General features: G+C 37.2%; 1 protein-coding gene across 1 annotated transcript; it reads left to right on the top strand.

Moving 5' to 3' along the window:
• On the top strand, positions 1-27505 carry ZBTB10 (zinc finger and BTB domain containing 10). The gene is made up of 6 exons (XM_015237695.3): positions 1-1089; positions 10009-10897; positions 18719-18817; positions 21843-22028; positions 22224-22396; positions 22628-27505. Exons 1-6 carry the CDS (start codon positions 118-120, stop codon positions 22928-22930), a joined length of 2622 nt encoding a protein of 873 aa, XP_015093181.2. The 5' UTR covers positions 1-117; the 3' UTR covers positions 22931-27505.
• The last annotated feature ends 423 nt before the right edge of the window (positions 27506-27928 follow it).

Here is a 27928-nt window from a genome sequence, read left to right as displayed (position 1 = left end):
CGCGAGACCGGAACGCCCGGGGTGGGGGCGGGGGCGACGCGGCGGGGAGCGCGCGGGACGCGGCCCGAGGCCGGGCGCGAGCCGGGGCACCGGGCGGCGGCGGCGGCGGCGCGCGCCATGTCGTTCAGTGAAATGAACCGCAGGACGCTGGCGTTCCGAGGAGGCGGGTTGGTCACCGCCAGCGCCGGCGGCGGCGGCGGCGGCGGCTCCGCGAACAATAACGTTGGCGGGGAGGCCTCGGCTTGGCCCCAGCCGAGACAGCCCCAGCCGCCAGCGCCGCAGCAGCTCAATGGGCGGGGGGCCGACGAGGAAGTGGAATTGGAGGGCCTGGAGCCCCAAGACCTGGAGGCCTCCGCCGGGGCGGCCGCCGCCGCCGAGGAAGCCAAGGAGTTGCTGCTCCCCCAGGACGCGGGCGGCCCCACCTCGCTGGGCGGCGGTGGCGCGGGGGGCCCTCTGCTAGCGGAAAGGAACCGTCGGACTCTGGCCTTCCGCGGCGGCGGCGGCGGCGGGGGGCTCGGCAACAATGGCAGGAGCCGCGGCCGCCCCGAGACCTCGGCGTGGCCCCTAAGGCATTTCAATGGCCGAGGGCCCGCGGCCGTGGAGCTGGAGCTGGACGCGCTGGAGGGGAAAGAGTTGATGCCGGACGGCGCGTCCCTGAGCGACAGCACCGAGGACGAAGAGGAGGGGGCGAGCCTGGGCGACGGCAGCGGGGCGGAAGGTGGCAGCTGCAGCAGCAGCAGGCGGTCGGGCGGCGATGGCGGGGACGAAGCGGAGGGCAGCGGAGTGGGAGTTGGCGAAGGAGAGACTGTCCAGCAATTCCCGCTCGCGCGGCCCAAGTCCCTAATGCAGAAGCTACAGTGCTCCTTCCAGACCTCTTGGCTCAAAGATTTTCCCTGGCTGCGGTATTCCAAGGATACTGGCCTAATGTCTTGCGGCTGGTGCCAAAAGACCCCCGAGGATGGGGGAAGCGGGGACCTGCCTCAAATAGGGCACGACGAGCTTTCGCGAGGGACTCGCAACTACAAGAAAACCCTCCTTCTGAGGCACCACGTCTCTACCGAGCACAAACTCCACGAAGCCAACGCCCAGGTAGAGTAGATACTGCTTCTACTTTTTGAGATCTTTTAGGGAAAGGTTTATCAGTTAAAACCACTTTCCTGGGTGCAGGCATCTTTCCTGTTGGGGAAGAGGTGTAGGAAGCTTATGTGTGGGGGTTTAGAAAGCCTGAGAACAAGTTTTCAAAAAGTTATCTGTGGGGGTTGAGGGGAGATGGATGGAATGACAATTTTCTAATCGTAGTGGTGAGGTGTTTTTTTTTTTTTTCCTGACTCAGATTTCGTTGCCCATCAGGTTGAATCAAAAGGAAAGTTTAAGAAAGCGAGGTTGAAGGTTTAAAACCCTTTAAGGTTGGCTTTGTGGTCAAAATGTTATTAGCTGTGATTTTAGAAAAGCTGCTTGTTTGTAGTGTTGCTGGTGGAAGTCAAATCTGGTAACACTTTGAAGAATGAATTAAACAATTTCCTTAACCCTTGACGCTACCCCTTCTAGGAGAACATCCAAACGAGATATTTCTTTGTATTAGGCCAGAATAATGTGAAATATGAGAGCAGGATGTAATTACAGAGGAAGCTATTTGGATATCACTCCTTTTTCATGAATAATTTTATTAAATTCATCTCCGTTAAACTAACTTTTCTTAAGAAACCAAAGGCATGCTTTGGGTAAATTATGGTGATTTTTACATGTTTCCTTCTACTCAGATTTCTGTGCTGAAATTTTCTGTAGTCCCACCCTTTCAAAAAGTTCCTTATACAAGTAATTTACTTTAAAGTTAGCACATTAGAAATGTTTAATGTAAAGTTGTTTGTATCAAGTAGTTTGATTCGGACTGTTAGATAATATATTTACCAAACTCCTTGAAATCACAAGTTCTTAGTTATAAAACAAGCAAGCTGTACTTTAGTTCTTCTTAGCTCTTATTTTAATATTTCTAGTCTAAAGATAGTAGCCTTACCATTTTGGTAATCCCTTTTCAAGCCAAGCAGATGTTGATAGGCCCTTCTAAGACTTTTAGGCAACCTGTGGTGGTGGGTGGAATTCATGCTTTTGTACTGGTAGGTAGTCATTGATTTTAGAAAGTCACCTTTCAGATATTAGTCCTTTTGTGTGTTTATTGGAGTGATCTTGCTGTTTAGAACACTTCGACTGGAGTTAAATAGGTACTATCTAATAACCCGATGGCACAGACGTGTCTCAGAAGTTGAGGCTTTAACTTTAAACCATAGGGTTATTTTTCTCAGGGGGCAATGGCAACAGTTTTTGCACAACTTTTAGTTGCCTAAGCCCTAGAAGGAAGGTCACTTAAAGATAAAAGGCCCAGGAAGGTTGAGTAAATTGTCCCAAATCTTAACAGTTCTCGGTGATAAATGAGACTAGCGTCTATAAGGAATGTTGCAATGGAAAAAAGGATGGGTTTTAGAGTAAATCTAGGTTCAGATCTCAGCTTTCTGCAATTACTAGCTTTGTGAGCTTGGGCATTGGAGTGCCAGACTTGTCTTCTGTATGCCAAACGCACATTTCTCTCACACTGGCAAGTAATGAATTTGTTCCCATTTTGCCGAAGAGGAGTCTAGAGGCTTTAAAGGGTTATGTATTCTCGAAGTTACTGAGTAAGGTGATAGAGGTGGAAGGCTTGTGAGAGTGAAAATGTGCTTTTCTAAATATTGGTAAGTTGGTTATTTTAAAAATTTTAAGAAGAAAGTCAGAATGGATTTTCTTCATACGCCGTGGACCAGTTACTCGTCTCAGTGCAGTCTCTCCATGTAGGCAAATCCGAATGGGAATGCAAAATAGAATTAGCTGCTTAGTGAACCTGAAATTAGAGGAAGGGGAACTAGTTGGGTAACCTTATGATAGACTTAGTATGGTGTATCTTCTCCCCTAGGCATGTATCTGGACTAGGGAATTCATTCCTAGGTAAAACCTTTTCTGCACTTGAGGGTAATCTCTCCCTTACCCTTTGCCCCCACCGAAGCTCCCTTCTTGCAAACCATCTTCTTTCTCTTAGGACATTCTCTCATTAGGTTGAGAATAATATGACTTAGTAAGTTATGTTAGTCTAATGCTATTTATTGGCTCCTTTGATTGGATTTTGGATGTTTCTACTCTGAATTGATCCTAATTATTTCTCTTACTTTCATTCTAAATAACCTTAGTTTAGGGTATTACCTTGAGACTGACCCCAGGTACCACCTACAGAATCTCTTTGTCTTGTTAATATGAGTGACAGGTTCAAGAACTGACCTTTCCTCCTATGGGCAGTTAATCATTTTTTTCATTGCCCTGTAGCCTTTGATTACCTGTAGGAGGCAGTATAACACAGTCTATATGAGCTTTCTTGAGCTTAAGTAGAGGGACCTGAGTCCTAATCCTTTTTCTTGGCAGGCAGAGGAGTTAAGTTCTAGTTTCCCCCTGTAGGCAAAGTATTTATGCCAGGACAAAATCATTTAGTAAATGATAATTGTTATTAATTATCATCATGGCTTATTTCCAGTGCTGATAATTATAACAAGATTTTTTTTGTGGCCTGGTACCTCGTGTCCCAGGGTTACCAATTTAGTCAGTTTGGAAGCCACTTTATCTCATGAAGTCACTCTTGAGTCTAGAGGGCAAACCATTTCTCCCTCTTCATACTTCTAGAGACTTTGGCCATTCAGTTCTTTGAGCATTTGGAGACCTACCATACTGCCGTTTTCCTCACTTTCATAAAGAATGTTTTGCATTATCTTTCTCCTGTCCTAAAAATAGTGAAATAAGAGTTTTGGAGCTCCTCAGGCAAGAGTTTGTGTCTAGTGGGTACTCGTGCCCTTTATCCCCCTGTGCCCTTTTTGTTAATTTTAAGGAGGCCTGTTTTTTTGAGAGCAGTTTGGCCAAATCTATCAGTAAGGGCTACTTTACTTTTTCTTGTGCCTCTGTAAGAGAGAAAAGTCATTTTCCATTAATTCCATGGTGGTGACCAAAAGATTGTGGAACGTTCTTAAAAATTTTGATACTCTGTTACTTCGATGTTGATTGTTAAGGATTGCTCCTGGGAGAGTCTATAAATACGCTTTCAGAATCATTCTGTTTCAGAAAGATCTCTGTGTTTATAAGGATGTGAATATAAGGATGTAAAGGACAGCATACAGTTTCTACTTTGAGTAACAACTGACTGTATCTTCAGAGTCAAGTTCGATGATGATTAGCTCATTCAGGATTTGATCATTTGGCTTGAGGACTTTATAATTGCTTTAGTAACAGTGATTAACACTGTATCTTGGTTCAGATCACTTTCTACCTAGTTGTGAAACTTTCATAGCCTAAGTCACATTCTGTCAACTCTTCCAGTTTAGTAAGCCTAAAACATGCACTCAAATGTGTTACTGTTATAAATTAAGTTAACCTTTCCATAAAGTAAATACTTAATTAAGATCAGTGGTCTGATTGAAATTACTAATTGAAATATGTTGGTGAGCAACGAAAGCAAAGGTGGGACAGATCTACCAGCCTTCTTTGAATTTGGCAAAAATAAGGCTCAAAGGTTTGTTTTGTTTTTAATGATTACTTTGTAAGAAAGCCTGAAAAACCTTTCACTAGGAAAGAGAAATAGATAGTACAAATGAGCACAGAGCCTATGCCCATTAAATAACTAATTTGTTTAATATTTGTATAGGTTCTAACATTAATTCATTGTATTTGATTCTGTAAAAAAAAAACTGGTTCGTTTCCCTTATGATTTCGACTATAGCTTAGTGTATCTAGGATTGACCTCTTTCCCCTTAAATTTACTTACATGTATTGGGTAGATTCAAGGCACTGGAGACAGATATTTCTCTGCCCTCAAGGAACCTGTATTCTAATAAGGGGAGACGGGCATGGCAAACTGATAGCTACCATGTTAGAAGTATGTTTGGGTTACAGTTAGACACTAAAGGAAAGAAGTCATCAATTTGTGAAAGTTGGGAAAAGCTTGTAGAAAAGCTTGAACTTAATTGTACTAAATGAATAGTTGTTGAAAAGGGGAGGAGGCATTCCAGGCATTGCAGTTTGAAGCAGCTTGAGCATAATGGAAATTGATGCTTTGATGTGTCTAAGAAGTGGATGATTTGGTTGTTGAGCAGCATGAAAAATCAGGTTTGAATAGGCAGATAGACTCCAGGATATGGACAATCTCCTGTCATGCTGAAACGATTGTATTTTATTCTGTTTAACAAATGGGTAATTTAGCAGTTTTTAAGCAAAAGTGAACTCTCCATGATGAAATACGTATAGAAGTACCTATGTAGTGTGGATGTAGTAGGTTTTGAGGAGAGCTGGTAATAAAGCATATTTTTGGCATCTAAAATTGGCTGGATGTTATAATCACCTGAAGAATTCTACCCCAGACCTATAGATGTAGAATTTCTGAAACTGCAAGAGAAGATGCCATCACTCAAGGAGATCAGAGAAGCGACAGAAGGTTGCAAATGAGACCTTCCTTTCTTTGTCTATTGACTATTATAATTTGTCATTACCACCAGAAGGCATCTATTTGACATACATTTGCTGTGCCGTCCTTTGTCCTCATGCTAGAAATTGAATTTGGTTTTTTAAAATTAGGAGTTGTAGGTGGACATTAGGTTTTTATTTTTTCAATGTACTGTTCCAGTGGGTTGCTGCAACAAAAGTAGTGAAGATTTTTGTTTTTAATGCTTTCAGTTTACACTTTCATGTTTGTTGGAAATGTCTTTTTTTCTCAATCCGTTTATCAAAAGAGGACTCTAATTCTGGATAGGGAAGTAAATACTAATTACTTGATTTTTAGCCAAATAGCTTTTTCTTATCATTTATGGATTGACTACAGATGAACTCACTGCAACTGGAGTTACCTCCCACTCTCCTCCTGGCTAGGGCAGTTCTCTGCAGGTTGGTGGCATTATCTAGCTTCTCCACCTAGAATGCTATGAAGACCCTGTGATTCTCCCTCTCCACCTTAAAATCTAGTTAATCACTCAAGGTCTGATTTCCAAATCTTTTTTCTTCCAAATTTTTTTCTAGGCTGTCTCACTACCCTTCCCCCATTAATATCATCTGTCTTACTTAGTTGGGATCCTTGTTTCCTGCTAGTATGTGTGTTACACTGTTAACAGTAGCTTTCCCTGGTCCCCAGTGTCTTCAGTCTTCATCCCCTGATATTTATCCTCCACTTCCGCTGCCACAGTCCTCTTGATCTACTAATCCAGTCAGATCACTCTACTTCTAAAGCTCTGTAGGCACCAATAGGCAGTGGCTCTTAATCTTGTACCAGATTCAAACATCTTAATAATCTGATGCAAGTTGTAGACACATACCTCCAAAAATATTCATAAGTGCATATTTGCAAATCTTGGGTTTGGGGGGGAATCACCTTGAAGTTCTTTTATAAATTAGAATTGTGAGGATGCTGTAGACCATCCTGGTTCCTTTTCTCATGTTTTCTCATTTGCTTAGAATGCTCATCCTCCTATCCCATCCTTGCATCTCTTAAGGCTCTGCTCAGGGTTTTCTTCCAAAAAGCATCGCCCCCTCACCCCCCAAAATGGGATTAGATACACTTCCTCTATTCTCATAACACCCTTGTTAAACTCTTCAGTACCTTGAGAATCTTGCCCACCAGTGATAACTTTAAGTTGGAAACTAATTCATTTTGGGTCTCCAGTGTAGAACCTGTCTAAACTAGGCATTCCCTTAGTGCTCATTCAATGTGAATAAAGTCAGAATTTTTCAAGCTTTCATCAGTTTTTTCTCTGAGCAAAATATTTACTAATTTTTGGCCTCTCTGGGAATAAATTTGAAGATAATAAGGTATGAGGGTTTTAACTAAATGTACACGTCTATATTTTCTTGATTTGGGAGGGTTAATTAAGATCTCTTCTAGATCTAAAATTGTAATTATGAGCATCTTCACAAATAAAAAAATGAAAACTTGTTAATGTTTATAGAATCTCTGGTATAACAAAATGTTTGATTTTTCATCAGTGTATTTTTTATTTACCCGTGATAGCTCATTTTTATCAATATACTAAGGATGGGCATAGACTGTTAAAGAAGGAACCAGAGAGACTGATGACTTGAATGAGTTCTTAGGGACCATTTATTTGGATCAGCAAATAATGGCAATTTTAGTGCTTATTTAGCTCTGTTTTACCCAAATCCTCAAATAATACTCCCCTTGGAGAGTACATATACTCGCTCAACTTGTAAACCCTTTATTATGAAGGGCGTATTTAATAGGTGTTACAACAACATGGCATAGTGCTGTGATCGGTAGTGAAGGAGAAATTACTAGTGGTGCTTGTAAAAGCAGGGACCATTGCTGTTCTTACACAGTAGTAATAAGAAAAACTAGTGGTTGAATAGTGTTTGATTTATATAGTTCATGTCAAAAATAGAATGGGCAAATGTTTTGGTGGGTAGGCTTTTGTCTAAGTTCTTTTTAAAAATTAGGGCATTTGATCTGATAATGGCAGAGAATTGCAGAAATTGGGACTGGCTCAGAAAATTCAGAACACAGTGACCTTAGCCTAAAATGATTGCTACAGTTAGACACAGCCACCTCCTTAAAGTGTTTTGAACTACTTGGTATATAAACTTCAGGCAGTTCTTACTTGTAAATGCTAATTCACTGCTTCCATAAACACTTCATGATGTGCTGCCAAACTTCGATCAGTGCTTAAAATTTTTGATTCTTCCAAGTATTCCTACTGTTACTATAATATCTGTTAGAACTTTGAACCAAAAGAGCGCTGCTCTGTAGGTATGGCATGCATAGCAAAACTTAGTTTCAGGCTTGCATCAAAGAAAGATGCAGTTTGGAAATTTTCTGTAGTGAATAGAGAAGAGCGTAAGCAAATTAGTGAAAAGTCTTACTCAAGCATTTCATAAAAGGGAGCTCAAGTAAACTGTATGATGCTTTTATAGAAAATTTAGAGTATAGCAGTAATTATTATAGTTGTTTTTAGTATTGGTTTAGTTATTTATATATTCGTATAAGTCCTAAACATTTTCATTCCCCTTTGCTAAATAGTTTGATGTCTTTACCTCACTTTCTTTCCTCCAGCCCCCAAAAGCAAAAATTTGGGACTTAGCCATGAATTGTTTTGATTACTTTCCCCCAACTGTGGCTGTTAGCAGTTTTTGCTTAGGATTGGGTGTTTTGGTAGGAGGAGAAAATAACTGATTTAGAATGTGAGACATTTCAGTATGATAGAGCAAGAATGTGGGGATGGGATTATCATATAAGTATAAAGTGTAAGTATGCACTTGAGGCAATGGGAAGTAATAGGGAGGCTGCCAAGCCAAGGGTCAGTTGGAAATGCAAAGGAAATTCTCTGCTTTTGTGCTTTATTCTATAGTGACTGTATATTCCAGATTTGAGGGTTATCTATAATGTTTCATTGTTCCTCTGAAATACTGAAGTGTCCTGGAATTCTGGTATTGTGGTTCCTTCGGTTGACTTCTCATACCTGGAAGCAGCACAGAAATTCTTAGATGGATCGTGTGACCTGGTGTACTTTCAAAGAATTGGGATTATTATATGCATGACCCCCTGTGTTTAGGACTCAGAATGAAACCTAGTGTTTTTGTACTTTAGCCATAACCGTGACGGGGTTAAATGGAGACTTGAGATTGTTAAGGAGTCTCACCACCATGTAGAATATTGTTTCCAGGAGAACGCTTTGCAGTCCTAACAACACCTCTGTTCCCTAAACCCTTTTTCCCCTAATTCTTCCTCCTCCCTTCTCCCCTTCAAGCATACCGGTTCTCCCAGCATGTTTTACAATCCAGTATGTATCTTCTCCATGTTTTTCCCAGGCTCATACACTTAAAGATCTGTACTTATGTATATTTCATTATTTTATAGAAATGACTTGTATTTGAATTAATATTTTGTGCCAAAGAAAATTTGGATTTTTAATACTTAAAGTAAGGTCAGCATTTTCAGAAATGTTTGAGCCGTTTTTCTGTTGGAAACAATGATTACAAAGTGATTGGACAGTGCACCATGTGCTATTCAGGTGCTGAGAGGATAGACACCTCTGCCTAGTCTAGGGAGCTTACCCGTCTAGTCACTGGGTGAGGGAAGTCCTGAAGTTCCTAATTAGAAACATTCAGAGTGCTGCTTTGTAGGCTCAGGGATGGTGACTTGCCCAAAGGCACAGTTAATGACTAGTATGGACAGTGTTCCAAAACGGAGATCACGCGCCTTTTTCTTGCTGGTTTATCATCATATGGCCCTTACAGGAAATACCATAACTTTAGTGACGCTAAACTGAACTATAACGAATACTTGTGCGATTGATAAGAAGGAAAGTGATAAACATTAAGGATTTTGAGTTCAGAAAATTTACCTGATGGAGAATATTTATGACCTTAAAGAGATAAGCTATTTTGAAAATCTAATCTAAAGGTAAAGACAACTTTGTATAACTATTTGACTCAGTGTTTCCTGAGATTTTTTTTTTGTCTTTAATAGTGTTAAGCATAATGAGATGCCCAGCATATTCTAACTTGAGTATTTTAAGGTCAGTGAGAAAGTGGCTGAATTCCTATTAGTAAAAGAATTTGACATTAATTTGATTGCTGTAAATGAAAGTTTATTTACATGAGAAAAGAATTGCTCTTTTAAAATTTTAAACCTTAGTCCATGCCCATAGCTATTTGAAAAGAGTAACATGATACATGATATATATTATTCTTTAAATGAAATTCTGCTGATCCTCAGGATGGGTTTGATTTTTTTTTTTTCTTATGGTAGCAGTGGCTTGCAGCAAGCTGTTCACTCCTTCCCTCTCAGTATTTGGAATTGTGAACACTTCCATCTCAATACATAACCTTACTAACAAACTAGTGTACTTGATTAATGCTTTTTAAAAAGTTATATTGATAATATTTGTTTGGTTTGGAGGCTTTAAACAAAATGTAATATTAATATTTTCCATCCAATTACAGGAGCCAGAAATGCCATCAGAGGAGGGATACTGTGACTTTAATAGCAGGCCGAATGAGAACTCGTACTGCTATCAACTTCTTCGACAACTAAATGAACAGAGAAAGAAAGGTATTCTTTGTGACGTCAGCATTGTGGTGAGCGGAAAAATCTTTAAGGCTCATAAGAACATCCTGGTTGCAGGCAGCCGTTTCTTTAAGACTTTATATTGCTTTTCAAACAAAGAAAGCCCTAACCAAAACAATACTACCCACTTAGACATTGCTGCAGTTCAAGGTTTTTCAGTCATCTTGGACTTCTTGTATTCTGGTAACCTGGTGCTCACAAGCCAAAATGCCATTGAAGTGATGACAGTGGCCAGCTATCTTCAAATGAGTGAAGTTGTTCAAACTTGCCGAAATTTCATTAAAGATGCCTTAAATATCAGCATTAAATCAGAAGCTCCAGAGTCTGTAGTTGTGGACTATAATAATAGAAAACCAGTTAACAGAGATGGCCTGTCTTCATCACGGGATCAAAAAACTGCCAGTTTTTGGGCAACACGGAATCTTACCAATTTGGCGAGTAATGTAAAAATCGAAAATGATGGTTGTAACGTCGATGAGGGCCAAATGGAAAACTATCAAATGAATGACAGTAGTTGGGTCCAGGATGGCTCACCTGAATTGGCTGAAAATGAAACTCAAGGTCAAACAAAAGTGTTTATTTGGAATAATATGGGCTCCCAGGGAATTCAAGAGACTGGCAAAACCAGGAGGAAAACTCAAGCTACAAAGAGATTTATTTATAATATACCACCTAATAATGAAACAAATTTAGAAGATTGCTCAGTGATGCAGCCGCCTGTTACCTACCCAGAAGAAGATTTGTCATTCATCAAGGAAGAACCAGGTAAATATTGTGGATACAAAGGTATCTCAGTTTTCATTCTAATTCTGGTTGCATATAATCTGGAAGTATATTTTTAAAGTATTTTTTAAGTAAAGAAGTAATACAGGGGGAGGGTACTAGTTCAGTGGCATGCACGAGGTCCTGGGTTCAATCCCTAGTACCTCCATTAAAAAAAAATTTTTTTTTAAGTAATACTAAATTAAAGTGTTTATTACAGAAGAGGGGATATCACTCAAACAAGTACATAATTTTGGTATATCTTAGTTTTTTTCTCCAGGCATGTATATGTGGATTTCCCAAAGGTTGTGTTAAATCAGGCATTTTGCCTGTTTTATGGCATGTGGACTCTATGTATAGTTCTTTGACTTTCATGATCTTTAGCCTCTGTGCTCTTTTTTTGCACCCAGTGCTGGAAAAGATAGTCTTTGGTTTAAGTATGTGAAGATAGTCTTTGGTTTAAGTATGTGATAGTTTGTCATTTCAGAACATTTTTGAGATCTAGTTAGCATTCTTCACTTTTTTGGAGGAGGGAGTGTAACCATTTGATTTTGCAAATGATAGTGGAGTTCTAATTTGTTTAGAGCTACTATTCTGTTCTTCCTATAAATCTTACAGAAGCTGGAATATTTTAAGTTTGTCCTATTATTACCTCATTTTCTCATTTGCATTAGTTAAGAGAGAGGCCTCTGGGCTCACACAGGTGGTCTATAGCAACATATCCTAATAAACTCCTTTTCTGTTCTCAAAAAAGAGGCCTGAGACCTCTCTCTTCAGTATGTTCCCAAAGAAATGTATACAAGAACTTTAAGCATATCACTTGTAGTGTGGGTCTTTAGAAAAGTAGAGTTGTAGGGGACCATTGTTAAAGAATGAAAACAGATTCAAAATTTTTCTCTAGTTGTCTGTGTTTACTTTTATTTGAAGAAGCAGCCCCAGTGGGTTTGAGGTTTTCCTATGCAGACCCCAGACCTGTCCACCACTGTCATACATGACTTAGTGCTTCTTTTGCCTCAAAGCTCTTAACGGTTCAGTGTCTGATTTATATCATTGTGATCATCTGGGGATGGAGTACTTTCTGTAAAAAAAGAATCATTATTTTTAGTTCCCAAAGGGCAAAATGTGATTATTATTACAATAATCCTATGAAATGGTTCCTCTGGCTTGGGTTTAGTTTTCATTGGTAGAAATTTTAATCATGTGAAAATTAGTATGCACGTATAACAGATACTATTGGCTGATCCTTTCCCTCCTACTTATTAAGCCTTTAGCAATAAAACCCCAGAGGTAGTTTCTTTAAAATATAAAGGGTAAGTAGACTTTCTTAGGAGCACTTTATATTTTGGCTTAATTTTTAATATACAAGACCTTGAAGCAGTTCTCAAGTTACATTGTCTTTCTCCTGCATGGATTAATTAATAGTATGGTGCAAACCCTGCAGTATTTTTTAAAAATGCATATAGATACACAAACAAATTGAAAAATAAGGAGTTTTTGGAGGGGGTAGTAGTTTGACAAAACTAATCAGAGTCAACCCTGTTCTTAAAATTGGAGTCATTCAAAGAGAAGAAAAGCAGTGATTTGAACCACAGTGCATCCTTTCAAAAGTAGCAGTACTAGTGGTTGTCTTAGCAAGCACCTCTAGCTGAGGTTGGACTAGCTCTATCATAGATTAATTTTTGGTAGTCTAATATGCTTTTAATTTAGCTCATATCTTAATATATACCTCTATTATGTCTTTGATATCACTTTGATATCTGAACTTTGCTTAAATCACAACTTTGGTTGTATCATTGATGTGCTGCATTCCAACTTTTTATAACTTTTTTGTGCCTCTGAATCCAGTTTCATCAGTGAGACAAAATGGGTCTTATAAGAGCTAGGACATAATATGATACAGAGCCAAAGGCTAGTATATTTTTACTGAAAGAGCCAAGCAGTAAATATTTTGGATTTGCTGGTCATAAGGTCAGTTACTTAACTCTGTCATTATAGCATGAAAGCAGTCACAGACAGTATGTAAAGAAATGAACATGGATATTTTCCAATAAAGCTTTATTGCCAACCCTTGGAATAGAGCAGTGGGTCTTAATTATGGCTGCATGTTGGCATTACTTGGGGACTTTACATTCCATCATGATGCTTGGATCTCTCCACTAGGGATTCTGGTTTAATTGGTCTGGGATGTGGCCTGTTTGTTGAAATTTTTATGAACTCTACAGGTGATTGTGCTGTAAGCCAAGGTTAAGATCCACTGATAAAGAGGAAAGAGCCAAAATTGAGTCAGGATTTGAACATGAGTTCTGCCACTTACCCACTGTGTTACCATAATCAAATTAAGCTAAACACTTGCCCCCAGTTTTCTTTTCTTTAAAATGTGCTACTTACAGGATTATTATGAAAAATGACAAACACAAAAACATAACTGTTATGGTCATCTTAGCCCCCTTAAAAATGTTAAGAGTATTTCAAATCAGTTTTCCAGAGCAGTGTACTTTCTCCCACATGCTGGGTAGGTGGTCTTACAGCCTCAGCTTGACCTTTCGCTTCAGTAGGTAGAATGCTTTTTTTAAACAGCCTGTTCCAGTGTAGGATGAATATGACTATTAGGAAGTTACTTTATATTGAACTAAAATTTGCTTCTCTTTAACTTCCTAATTGTGCCATTTTGAGTAGTATAATCTGAACCTAACCTCTAATCTACCTGATAACCCTTCAGATATTAAGTTTAAAAAATTCCCAAGAAGTCCCCTTCTTCTAGGCTAAGTGCTGTACCTCCCACCTTGTGAATTCCAAACCCTATTATGTCTTGATAGTTATAGACAGTTTGTTTCGCCCTGAAATTTTGGTGCACAGAATTGACTAGAAATCTCCAGGTAAATTCAGATCAGTAAAGAATGTAGTGGGTCTGTATTTTACCAAGGTTAAGGCCTTTCTCAAGGTCATTCAGCTAGTAAATATAGAGGCAGGTTCCATGTTTAGGACGGACATTAAAACCTTGGCAATTAATAAACTAGTAGATCCAGTCTTTTAAAAAATGAGGCCCGTTTAAAACTTCTGACATTTCAATGAATCTACACTATTGGTTATACTTTCATTTTTATTTATTGAGAAAATAGTGAAAATTGTTAGTGAAATAAATGCTTTTAAGGGAATTTAAATTTCTATACCTAACATCTGAAAAGTCATGGTGAATTATTCAGTGCTTAACACATTTGGGTTTGTGGATCTCTTATAGGAACTTTGACTTCCCCAGATTCTTCGTAAATGTTTTTAAACCACAGCTCTAACTAATTTTGTCTTCTTGTCACATAATATTAAGTTGGAGAAAGCTTCTTAGAGTGGATCTTGTATTGTGTAGGAGTTTGCCAGGAGAGGGAGAAGGGCATTCATTCACTGACTGCAAGGTGGTAAGAAATTGGAGTAAGTGCATGAAAGAGTAGTCAGGAGATGAGGTTGTGTCAATAGGTTAGGTGGGGCCCGATTGTGATTCTCTGTTTGGCATGGTAATTGTGAATTTTATTTTATAGACCCTGAGGTAGTGTGAGATTTTAAATTAGAGATTCAATCTGTTTATATTTTCCTTTAACATAAAAATACTTGGGGAAATGTTCAGGATTGGAGTGGGGAGTGTCCTGAGGACACCTGTTAAGGCCCAGCCATGGGAGAAATAACAGCTTTGCTTGAGTAGAGCAAAGAAGAAACAGAGCCTAGTCTAAGACGGGCTCTCATTTGAGTCTTGGAGTTTGGGAGTGAAGGGATACTGCTCTTTTGAGTCTCTAGGCTGCTGTAGAACTGTCAGTGGTACATAATACATTTGTAACTGAATTTCCGCTCCACTGAAAGGGGGAAAAACCTGATTGCAATGAATGAAAAGAAATCTTTACTTGTTTATGACAAAAATTAAAAACTTAGTTTTCTGTAACTGTCTTCAGAGAAGAGAACTTTGATGCTAGGATATATTGAAATGAAAACAAAAAGTTGAGTAGACCTTACTGAGTCTCTTAAGAGTTTTTGTAGAATAGTTTATTTCTATACCTTTGATTTCTGATGTCTTCTCTCATAATTTCAATCTTTTCAAGAATAGTTATGTTTTAAGAAAATGTGAATTAGCCTGCACCTGCCTCATGTTTGAAATTTTGAGAACCAAAAAGCAAATGGTCAGGAAGACCTCCTACCCAACATAGTTTTGTTTATTTAGCATTTATAGGCAGGTGCTGTACCACTAACCAGATGATTTGGAAGGGATGCTAATGCTAGTCCACTGTGGTCCAGGAAAAACCTGTAACCACAGGCACCAAGATGAACCTTATTTAACAACAGTGTGATTTGTATCACACTTTACAATTTATGCAGTATTTTTTATTTATTAATGTTACTTTTCATAGTAACTTTGTGAAGTGGGTAAATATTGCTGCTCTCCTTTGTGAAGAAAATAAAGTTATAATTGTTATAAATTTGGCAAGAGATAGAGACTGAAATTTATAATCTTTTAAATCTCATTCTGTTTCCATTGCTTGATAATCATGTTTAAAAAAAAAGAGTACCCATTTTTAAAATGCATGGTTTTACAGTACATGGTTAATCAGAATTACTAAAAAATGAATTCTAAGGAGGAAGTTGCTTTGAAAATGGACAAATGTATTACTGTAAAGAACAGTGACAGCTAATAACTAGGTACACTTAAGATTTGGGAGATGTTTTATTAAATTAGTAAAATGAATGGTAGTTTCATACAGAGTATAGGTAGGTTTTTTTCTTTTTCTTTATTTAGCAAAATATGTCGAGTATCACCAAGAAAGTAAGTTTAAGATGGGTTTACTTTGCTTCAGTACTCTCATTTCCAGCATTGCAAATTGTGCCTTTTTTTTTTTTTTTTTTTTTGCCTGCCTGCCTGCCTTATGTCAGGTTTGGTACTTACTTACGTTATCAGGAGGCAGTGTAATACAGTTAAACAATGCAGCACTTTGCTGCACTGGGCTTTCGTTTCCTTATAAGGTTGAGGATAAGAGTATTTTTACTAATACTATGTAAATATGTAGTGAAATTTAAATGAGATAGCATATACAGGTCTTATTGGTTTATGTATAAACTCTGGTTTTCTGTTTTTGTGTTCTTTTGAGGAGGGGCTCTACTATTACCTGTTAACTGGAGAAAAGACATTCATAAACTGAAGAAATTGTATGTGGCTTATGGTTTAACCCTGATCATTTGAATGTTATTACATGGTGTACATATATCTGCTATTAAAAAACTAAGAGAAAGATTTCCATAGGAAAGTCATGAATATCACAAAAGCAAAGTATAGTAGAGTTTGTTATTTAATCCTGTATTTTTTTGATAAAAAGATGATGACCAAGAGTTCATAGTGAAGCAGAATTCATTCTGATATTGTGAATGGTTAGTTGCCTGGCTTCTGTATTACTCACATCAACATAATTGATTAAACATAACGCTGTTAGGCAGTTTGCCTGGATTCAGATAAGGTACAGCGGTGGTATGATGTATTGATTCTTGAGTTAAGCACGCTTTCATGAAAGTTTATTGTCAACCTGGAAGAACTCACCTATTTTGAGATTTGTTTTTGGTGTCAAGAACCAAGTAGTTGGTACCTTTCAAAGGAGTTTATATCTGTAGCATGGGAATGATTTTGTTACTGTACACAGAAGACATTTGCCATCTATTAAGCTTTTAGGTTGAGGTGTCCTCTACTTAGTGTCCATGTAGATTAAAGATCACAAATTAAATTCTCATACTTTAGAGGTAAGGTAGGAGACAGGAAATGTCTATTTTAAGAACTAGCTGAGGAAGCCTTCAACAAATCACTATAGAATGTTACATAAATGGAAACATCCTGTATTTACAAACCTACCTGGCAGAATTTTAAGACGTGCCCTCTGAACATAATGTACACTTTAGAATAATGATTTTTTACAAAAGATACTGGGAAAATAAAATTGTTTTGATAATGATTTAAAAATTTTTATTATTAAAATCCATTTAATTTTTCATAGGAAAGAAAAGTCAGTACATTTCAGTTAGTTATTTTCAGTTTGTGGATGTTTTGGTATTATATACCAGAAAGCTGAGAAATTATTCTAAGTTAAAACTAAGTTAGTAACACAAGTTGCAAAGGGCAGACTACCCGAGCCAACATATAATGACATTTGTTGAAAAGCCTTTTATTTGTCGTGCACTATGATAAATACTGGGGAAAAAAAATCTAAGCAGTTTTCTTACTCTCAAGGACAGGAAAGGAGTCTGTGTCTAATTTACTGTTCTTGCTTTCCACGTGAACTACTTGTTCATTCTCCAGACTTTCAACCCCTTTACTCTAGGCAGTAGCCTCACATTCTACTGTTTTACATTACAGAGAAGGTAAAAGCCAGTGAGCATTTAGAATATATTTAAGTTCCTGTCTTCAAACTTCTCTCTAAATATACTGATTGTCTTATGCTTTGGGATCCCAGACTCCCTAGGAATCTTGAAAGTGATCATTTCTTCTCTTTGCAGTATTCTTCAGTATCTTTTCATAGTGACTTCTTCCGTTCAGCATTTAAGTGTTTATTTCACCATAAACCCAAAACTTGTGACCTATTTCTCACTCGTCCCCTTTGCAGCCAAATTTCTCAAACTGTATTATATCTCTAATTCATCTTCTATTCAAAACACAGGCCATTCTCAATCTTTACCTGCCAGCTGATCCACCAGTATCACTCTTAAGATCATCAGGTGACCTCCAAGGTGCTCAGTATTTATTGAATGAAATGAAAGTAATGCATGCTTTAGTCGTCACCTTGAATTCTTGGCAGTACAGGATGGTGATACCAAAGACAAGTCTTGAATTGAAGGTAGAGGAGAGGTTGTCCGTTATAAATGGCATTTGAAAAATGTCTTCTGAGGCTTAGTTCATCTGAGAGAGTAGATGGTTACCTGTGGGATGATGCTAGATTCCTAAGTAGGAACCTGAATATTAGGACCTTGTATTCTAAATTAAGGAGTTTGAAGAATATCCAAAAAAATTGGTGAACTATTGAAGTAAAGTAGCAACATGAAGTTCTGTGTTTTGGGGAGACCTCTGGCAGTGTTGTGGGAAGTGAAGTGGGAGCGCTGTATTTTGGAAGCAAAGAGACCATTTCAGTAATTCACTAACTAATCTAGGAGAATAATGAAGGCTGCCTGAATTAAGACAGTGGCAGAGAAAAGGAAGAAGCGGAACAGATTCAAGGGAAATTAACAGATTGGAACTAACAGTACTCATCTCATCAGTATGCCCTTTTATGCTGCCTTTCCATATTTCAAGAGTAGCTCTTAGGAATTACCTCTTCTCTGAAGTCTTCCTTTACCAGTTCAATATTAACTGGTGTTTTCCACTTCTGAACAATACAGAAACAATAATGTTTCATACCTTAGTGCTTAATATTAGCATTAGCAACTATCCTTTGGGTACCGGACACCATTATTATAACATTTGGCTTGCATCACCTAATTGAATTTCTGTATCAAATCTATGATATAGGTGGATGCATATGAGGAAACAGACATGCTCATACAGGTGGAGCCAGGGTACCTAATTCACCTTGGCTCTTAAGTTCATTCCTATCTAGTACACTGTACTTATGTTGAATGTGCACTTGTTCTTATGATTGAAAACCATGTCTTATATGCTTCTGTGTCTTGTAGCGTTAAGCACATAGTAGATATTTAGTACTTGCAGATATTCTATTTAGTCTGCATACGAAACAGTTCTGAGAAAGAGTGATGTTTTGGCCGACTGCTGTGGTGTCGTTGTAAATAACAGACTATTCTATATCTCCTTTTCAGATCTGGATGGTGCTCTACTCTCAGGGCCAGATTGTGATAGGAATGTGAATGCAAATTTATTGGCTGAAGCAGGCTCCGGTCAAGATGGTGGTGATGCTGGTAGGTACAGTAGAATTTTTTAGCAGGAGTACCTTTAAGAGGATTTGAAGATTGGAAAATGTGTATGTGTTTAGTAAGGACTTACTACAGTTTCTTTTCCTTAAAGGAAAGTATTATGTATAAACACTTTAAATATGTGGCAGCTATGTTGATTATAGAATTTAGAATCCTGGTAAATACAAATGGACAGATATTTCTTGTTTGAGGGAGTCATTTATTTAGAGTTGTTGAAACTTTCACATACCAAAAAGTAATTAAGTTAATAGAGCTTGTGGCTTCCTGCTAGTGTGTAGATTAAATGCGAATGGTAATTATCAGAATGGTTGACCACTTTAATTAGCTTTGATGTAAAATAACAGTATGGTTGTTGAAAGCTATAGACAAATGTTCTAAGTAGTAATACTTAACAACAACTAATTTGGGGGAGGTGTCCTGCATATGAAGATGAAAGAATCCATGAGTATTCCAAAGAATAACATGAGTACAAGTAAATTGAAAAGGGAGAAAGCTTTCTTTATAGAAAAATGCCAACCTAATAAATACAGAAAAATGATAGAATTGGGAAAATGTCTATTTTGCAACCTCCATGGGAAGTAATCATCATTGGATAGTAAGCCACTGTTGATGGACATATCCCATGGTTGGGGGAAAGGCGGGTGTAGTAGCGTACCGACATGGTCTCAGTATCATACCACAGCTTTCTTTTACTTACAAAGGGGAAAAGATATCTTTACAATAAAGAGATCTGATGAACATTATGATAACCAAGTGATTAACCTTAGCACTATAATAAAAGAACTGAAACAAGTGCCTCCTGATACGATAGACTAGTTGGCTCACATCACCTATATAGTATACTTGCCAGAATGTTTAACTTGAATTCATCATGAGGTAGAGAAATCCAGACAAATGTATACAAATCTAGCAAGTCCAGGTTCTAAAATGCTAGGAAAGACAAGCAGAGCAACCATGAGGTTGAAGAAGACCAGTGAGACCAACTAAAAGCATTTAGCATTGTGTCAATCTTGATTATATCATTGATCCAAAAAAGGTGAAGAGGCATTTTAGGAATCCTTGGAAATGTGAGTATGTAGTATTGTTAAATGATAGTCTCACAGTTACTGGATGTGATAAAGGCACTATGGTTTATGTATGAGAAAGTTCTAAAAGATAGCATGCTGCATTTAGGATGAAGTGATGAAGCATGCAAGTTTTCAAATAGTACGTGAAAGGTGTACTATAGTGGAAGGGAATACATAGAAAGTGCCTATGGCAAAATTAACGTTTGTGGGAGGTAGATAAAGGGATATGGATGTTCATTGATTCAACTTGTGTAGCTTTGAAAATCTTCTTAAAAATTGATGGGGACGGGGACAGCTGTGAGTACTCTCTCCAGAAAGGTGTCAGGGGCTTTGGGCTACAAGTATGCATTGGCCAAAATGTAGCCATAATTCTGAAGAAACTTTGTTGAGGTGATTTCTCCTAACTGTGGAAAAGAATTTACAAAAAAGGTTTTGAGTTGAATTTTGAAGACTTGTCTCTTGTACAGAAAATCACTGATAGTGCCAGGAGGACTTTGTTGCACTTGCTGTCATGGTTTAGAAATCTGGTTCAAGAATAGGTTTAGTTGGGTTGTGTGAATTCATATGTAAAATTTAAAATTTGTGCACATAGGCATTTTCAGTGGAGAATAGGCCATATAATCTCATTTTCAAAGAAGCAAACCCTTAATTTAGAGTCGTTTCTCTTTAGAGGACATTCTAATCCATTAATTAGTATTTACAACTGAGTTCGCTCTGTGTTACGATTTTGACTTCAAAAATACTGCTTTCCTCTTGGTTGGAAATAGTGGCCAAGGGGGAGTGGTTTGGAAGCAAGGGCTGGATTGTGTGAGGCTTTGGAGCGTATTGGAAGTCTTCGGCTTTTACTATAAGATGTTTGGTCCTTGCAGGCTTTTGAGTGGAGTAGGGCCTGGCTCTAATTGAAAGTTTTAGAAGAGTCAGATTGCTGTGTTGAGAATAAACTCTAGGAAGGCGACACAGTGCAAGCTGTGGGATAAGCTAATGGCTACTGAAAATAATCCAGAGACAACAGTTGATGGTTTTTGGGGTTTTTTTAAATTTTTTGTTGGATTTTACTTATTCATTTAAACAGAGGTACTGGGGATTGAACCCAGGATCTCGTGCATGCTGAGCATGCACTCTACCACTGAACTGTACGCTCTCCCCAACAGCTGATGGGATAGAGTAGCAGTAGTTATGGGGCATTCTGCATGTGTTAACATTGCCTGAGGATTTCTGGATCCAAGGAATTACATACATGTTTAAGACGGAATTAAATGCAGAGGAGATGATTCCTACTTTAGCTAGTCTGAAGATTCCCAGGCACAAATTCCCTAAGGGACATTGACTCTACCTCCCAGATTTTCATTTATATAAGGATGAAGTTAGAGAGGGTTTGACAAATTCCCAAATTCATTGTAAGCTTGCCCTACTGTGTCTGAAACACTGTACTGTAATTACCCTGTATTTATTACCCTGTAATTTACCCTGTATTCTGCATCCTTATCCCATTTTTCTGTACTGCATAGTCTGAAAACAAGAATATGTGATTGACAATAGGAGACTACTCCATTCCAGAGCTAGGCTTCAGGATAACAGTGTTAGAATAGATAAAAGTGACAGAATAGTTAGGAACGGCAACGATTAAAAGAGTAGTTTCATATGACCTCCACATACCATTAAATAGTATTCAGATTTATTTTATTGAATTTTTTTCCTATAGTTGAATTGTATTTGAAATTAGTTTTCTATTTAAGATGCCTGCCAACCAGGATATTATAATTAGGATAATAAAATGTGAGGCCATCTCAGTTTTAGACCAAAATGTAGAGTTTTTATTTGAATATTTTATATTAAGCTGTTCTATCATAATGTTCATAAAATAAAAATTTAGTTTCTGGGGTTTTTTTATTCTAATAAGAGACAGATCTTTATTACCATCCTTATATCAAAATCATTTTCAGTTGTATTAGGTCCTTCACATGATTTCAAGTATGGCCTCATGCCTGGCCCTTCAAGTGATTTCAAGTATGGATTGCTACCAGGTACTTCAAATGATTTCAAGTATGGATTGATACCAGGTGCTTCTAACGATTTCAAGTATGGATTATTGCCTGAATCTTGGCCAAAACAAGAAACTTGGGAAAATGGCAAGTATTAGTCACACATTTACAGAATTCTTAATACTTTTTATCAATTTTAAAAGGTTCCATCTGGGTTTTAAAAACTCAGATGTTAGTAGCCCTATAATAATCACTGTTCTGAGGAAGAGACAAGCTCCTGATAGCGATTTTCTGTTCAGTATATAATAAGTGCTGTTTTGTTTTGTTTTTTAATTCTCAAAGGTGAATCATCTCTAATCATGAACAAGTTAAAATGCCCTCATTGTAGCTATGTAGCCAAATACAGACGAACACTAAAAAGGCATTTGCTCATTCATACGGGAATCAGATCGTTTAGCTGTGATACTTGCGGAAAGCTGTTTACTCGCAGAGAACATGTAAAAAGACATGCCCTGGTAAGTAACTTTACATGTAACTGATCTTTGAGATAAACTATGTTTATGTCAGTGAAGTTTGAGGTATTTTAAACACTACTACTTGCGAATTTAAGGAAGGTAGATGTAATAAAAAATAAATTGCTTTAAACAACGTGAACCAATACTGACTAAGTGGGAGGTTTAATTTGAGTGGTTCAAATGCATTATACTGTACTATCTTTACATTGGATTTTTCCCCCCTTCAATTAGGTGCATAAGAAGGATAAAAAATACAAATGTATGGTGTGTAAGAAGATCTTCATGTTAGCAGCCAGTGTTGGAATAAGACATGGATCTCGACGCTATGGTGTTTGTACGGAGTGTACAGATAAATCACAACAAGGAGGGCAAGAAAGTGTAGATCAGGGACAGGATACAGATTTCCCTCGGGATGAAGAATTTGAGGAGAACGGAGGAGAAGCTGATGAAGAGCTGGTTGATGATGGAGAAGATCAGAACGATGCATCTCGATGGGATGAATCAGGAGATGTTTGTATGTCTCTAGATGATTAACGGACCGACTATACCCCTCAAGGATGCTGCATTTGGACATAATATGAATCAACAATTTGAATTGTTGAACTTGAAGGCTTGCAAAATATGGTACATGCTGGATGGTAGTTATGTTGCTGTGAAAACTGTAGGGTCAAAGCCTTAGAGCAAAATTTTTTTTTTTATATTTGCACAGGACTGTACAGCAGACAACCTTGTGGTTGGATTACATGGAGTCCACACATCTTCAGTCAGTTATCAAAGTAAAAAATATTTTTTATTTATAGGGTATGCAGTAACTATTTGGGTCCTATGAAAATATAGTACCTGTTCTTAAAAAGCTTACATTCATGTGCCACTTCAACATGAATGAAGAAAATCCATTTATTAGAGTACAGTGACAGCTGATCTAATTACTCTGTCCATCAAACCACTCAGGCTAGTTTGTACTAGTAGAGTTTTGTTTCTATTTTTATTTTTATTAATTTTATTTTTTTTAATACAGATTTTCAGTGAGGGGGCCCTTTCAACCCCATTGGTTCTACTTTTCTGTATTTTCCATTTTAATTTGCTTCATAACTTAAACCAGGTCTATTCTAGTCTTAGGTATTATTTCTCAATTTTGTGCTGATGGGCATGTTTATAAGAACTGGAGAGGTAATTTATTGGAATGAACTAACTGACTTCCTCCATTCCCCTTTCCTTTGACATGAATTTTATTTACTATTTTACAAATGAAGAATGATGTTGCAAAGTACCGTGGCGAGGTTGATAAATACCACTAAAATGATTATGATTTAGAAGTAACTTTCTCCTGCTGCTCTAATCTGATAAATGGTTACTATATGACATTTTCTGACAAGGCATTTGGTTTTGGGTATCTGTTACTTTGGCACTACTCTTGTTTGTTTCTTTTTATTTTTTGCCAGTGTACTATACCTCAGTCCTATTTGAAAAGACAAATCTAATTGAAAGAAAAGTCATAGAAACAATAAGTAAAATGATTTGTTTTATAATGTATCCTCCATGTCCAGTTTGGTTAGCTTGTTATGCAATATAAGTGAAATATCAGGTTTTTACTCCTGTGCCCTTTTTATCATTAAAATTAACACAAAAAGTGCATTCTCCTTTGTTTCATACTTATCTGGATATTCAGTGTTTTGAAATTATGATAGATAATTAAGTTAATTTATTTTTTTCAATTCGTTGGAAGTCACTACACCTTGATAGATATGTAGTCTTTCTAGTAGTTGCCATGATTCAACTATCTGCAGAAATCTGACAAAATATTGAGAGGCTGTACAGTTTATTCCGTTAGCTAAATTCTTCGGGGTACAAGGGGTGATGTATTGAGTTGAAATTGCCAGATTTACTTAGCCTGATGATGAATTAGCTGATTAACTCAAGCAACATTTCACATAACACTCACGACATTTATCAGGAACATGTTGTATATTATATGATTGAGGGATATCATATTTTCAGCTTTCTTTTAAATAGAAATTGTGAGTATATTTTCCTATTTTATATCAGGTAACTAAATTACGCTAATCATGTGGAAAAAACTGCAAAAGTACACTCTGACAGACATAATCCTTTTGGTGCTCCATCTGATCAAGGTTGAAAAGTTGATACGTTATTTAAGAGACAAGCTTTCTCAGTGTCTCTGATTTCAGTAAAATAATGGTTTAATGTTAGACTGATGCTTCTGTGTGGTTAAATCAAAGATAAAGTATAGTTACATGGTTAGATGCATCATTTGTCATCTGAACTTTATTGTAGTTTCTACAAAATTGAAAAACTGACATATGAATAGTTTTGGTTTAATTTCTAAGGCTAAAGAGTACATCTTATTCTCAATGTTTTAGACAAATGAGTAAAATGTAATTCTGGTGGGGTCCAAAGTAGACGTTAGTTGGGCAGAGATACTATGAATGGAAAAGTATTTTAAACGTAAAATGTTCTGCTTTGTGAATATGTAAGTATAGTATAAAGATTTCTTTCATCCCATTTATCCCTCTCCTTTAAAATAAACCATAGTTTACAATTGGTAGATCTGTCTATATATAAATATATATTAAAGAGAAAAGATATATATCTGAAAATCACCTAAATCTGCTTTATTAGACTACAGTTCACTTATTGCATAGAAACTGGACTTGGCTTTACATTCTTAATGTACTTTTACTTTTCCTTAAGGTAAGAACTTACTCTGAATTTTCTTTACTACTAAAATCTTTATGTATATCTGGTAAATTATGACCAAATTTTTGTTAGATTGCATACAGTAAATTGAAATATATACTTGGTACACTACGGGATTGTTGTGCTTTTGTTTTGGTTTTAGTTGGAAACAAGGTTTGATGTAGATGGCTTGTTACTGTTAATTTAAAATATTCTATAATTATTGTCCATTACCTTTTATGTTGTGTTGTGACAGATTTGGCTATATTTTTAGTCAACTGAAATATACTTTTAAGAGTTTGTTTTTAGAAAGGTAATCCAAAGGAAAAATGTTTATACTCTTGAATATATTAGCCTCAGCCTATATAAAAATTTCTTCTTTGAACATTTTACCAGAAACAGAATTGACAGATTTTTCTACTTGCTGACTGCCTAACTTATTTTGTTTCATGATCTTGAGGGGACTACCTTTTCCCTTCTAGATCTTTTTTAAAAATAGTTTTTAGTACTATGGTATACTACTGGATGTTTCTATTTTTTTAGTATATTCTTTTTCTGACTTACAGTACAAATTTCAGGAAGTTGATAGATACTAAGAACTTATGATTGGTCTCAGAGAGGTAACAATGGAATACTCATAATTTTGTCTGGAGCCCTGGCAGAATTATGTGTTACACATTTGCTGAATTTCTTGTAACTTATATTTTAAATGAAAACTATTTTAGAGCTTTTATTTAATGAAGGGGAAGAGTATAAACTGTTTATTTCCTATTCATTCTGTAGTAGCAGACCCTCTCATGTAAATCAAGATCATGTATTAATTCTTGGGCTTCTCAGAGACAGTTACTTCCACGTGGTCCCTGCCTTTTCATTGTTATTGGCCCTCATTTTTCATATTCACTAGATGTTTTCCTAAATTTTACCACTCTAGCAATTAAGAGCCAAAAAAGAAAAGAAACATTATAGGAAGGGGAAACTGAACAGTAATGATTAGCTTTGAAATTTGGGGGGGAAACCAGCTGGTTTGGCAGAGCCATCCTGATGGAGAAGAATGAGATGAGTTAATTCCTGTAAAGTGCTTAGAACACTGTCTGGGCCATGATACATCTTAGTTGTTTAATGATAGATGGGAACCATGAGGAAAAGGGGTGGGGGAAGTGGGAGAAAATAGGGAATGAAAAGATTGGGACGTTGAAATTTATATTAACATGATACGTTGTAAAGGGCCTGAAGACGACTTGAGCTGCATAATTAACAGGGGAAAATGTTATGGGAGATGGGTTTTAAAAATCATGAAATTTAAAACCGATAAGCTTTATTATACTTTTAGGATGTTGTCAACATAGGATGAAAACATTCTGAATAATTCCAAAAAGCTGTCATTTTATTTTGATACCTGCACATGCCATTGCGCTTTATATTATCAAGTCCCCTGTAAGGGAGGTGCTATGGTCTCCATCTTACAGACAAGGAAAGGCTCCAGGAAATTTGCCTAATTGAATTTGCGAACGTAACACAGTTACTGAGCGGTAGAGCTGGGTTTTGACTAGGTCTCATCCTGAAGCCCGTGCTCTTTTATTTTAGGGGGCTCTATTGCCCCAGTAAACAACTTTGTCGGATGTCAGCTCTTTAAAGGGGTCTGTCTGTGGAGACATCTTTTCCCTATAAAACATCTGTTAGGAATTTGAGTGTCTTAATTCTTCCTCCCCCAAATACCCTTACTACTCTTTCCTCCTAAATACAGCAGTTGTATCACATGACTATTAACAAGATACCAACCTCAGTGTCGCACATGCTATTCATTGGCTGTGGCATTTTCATTTTTAAAAGGATGGTTTTTAACTGAAGAATTAGATGTGAACCCCAGTTTTTGTGCCGTTCAGTCACCCAGATCCTTAAACTTAACTATGGTACATAATATACATGCTTAGAACTAACTGGTGTTCTTTTGTAGTCACTTTAGGGTTTAAAATGGAAAGTTTTTTCCTGCTGTATCCCTACTTTCAAGTGAAGTTGAACCTGTTCTAGTTTAAAATGCTTTAGGGATAAGCACACTTTAACAGATGTTTTCTAGCCCTGAATTTTTTGACGTTGGGTACTTAAAATTTGGAGTATGCCAGCTATTGAGAACAAAATTTGGGGTTGAGGAGAGGGATGGTCGAGGCCATGATGAAATGGGAGAATCAGCATTTTAAACACTGTAAACATAAAAGAACACTATCTTCTGCCTGCTGTTTGTAAAAGCTCTTTGGGAAGATCTTTTACGAAGACCAATTTTTTAATGTAATTTACCTACCTAGTATAAGTGTCCTAAGACATGTATGTAACCTTCCAAAACTGTTTTGTCTGTGTATTTAGAAAATACACAAGATTCTTTATCAAACCTAAAAATATAAACTTGTGAGCACTGAACTCCTGGCTTTGTGAATTTTGTTGACTCTGACTAATGGGGGTAGGGGGATGCCTTTGTAAACTTTGGCTTACATAATTCAGATACCTTTGTACTTAAGGTTTACAAGTTTGAATTGTAGAACATGAAGTTTTTTCTGGTTTGTATCTTTTGATATGAAGACCGTAAAGGACTACTTCCTAGTCATGCTTGGAGAGCCACTTTAATAGCAGTGAATTGTAATCAGCACATCACTTGTCTTTCATCTTTACTGCTTTTGGAATTCTCTACAGGTTGTAGAAAACATTGAAATACTCCCCTGAGATGTGCATGATTTTGGCAATGGGCTGAAGAGCAAAGGTGAACGACTTCCCTATTGGCTGCATACCAGTGGGTTCACAGATTACAAGTAAATGTAAAGCTCAAGGATTTGAAACTTCAGTAAT

The sequence above is a fragment of the Vicugna pacos genome, chromosome 29 (assembly GCF_048564905.1).
Source record: "Vicugna pacos chromosome 29, VicPac4, whole genome shotgun sequence".
Lineage (NCBI taxonomy): Eukaryota > Metazoa > Chordata > Mammalia > Artiodactyla > Camelidae > Vicugna > Vicugna pacos.
Note: the sequence above shows the minus strand (reverse complement) of the source record. Positions and strands in the feature narration are given on the sequence as shown.

Bases quoted from the DNA above. Each gene is read 5' to 3' on its own strand.
- ZBTB10 (XM_015237695.3), top strand. From the start codon at position 118: ATGTCGTTCAGTGAAATGAACCGCAGGACGCTGGCGTTCCGAGGAGGC. The intron at 1,090-10,008 runs GTAGAGTAGATA...ATCCAATTACAG, and splicing joins TCCACGAAGCCAACGCCCAG to GAGCCAGAAATGCCATCAGA. The intron at 22,029-22,223 runs GCAAGTATTAGT...TAATTCTCAAAG, and splicing joins ACAAGAAACTTGGGAAAATG to GTGAATCATCTCTAATCATG.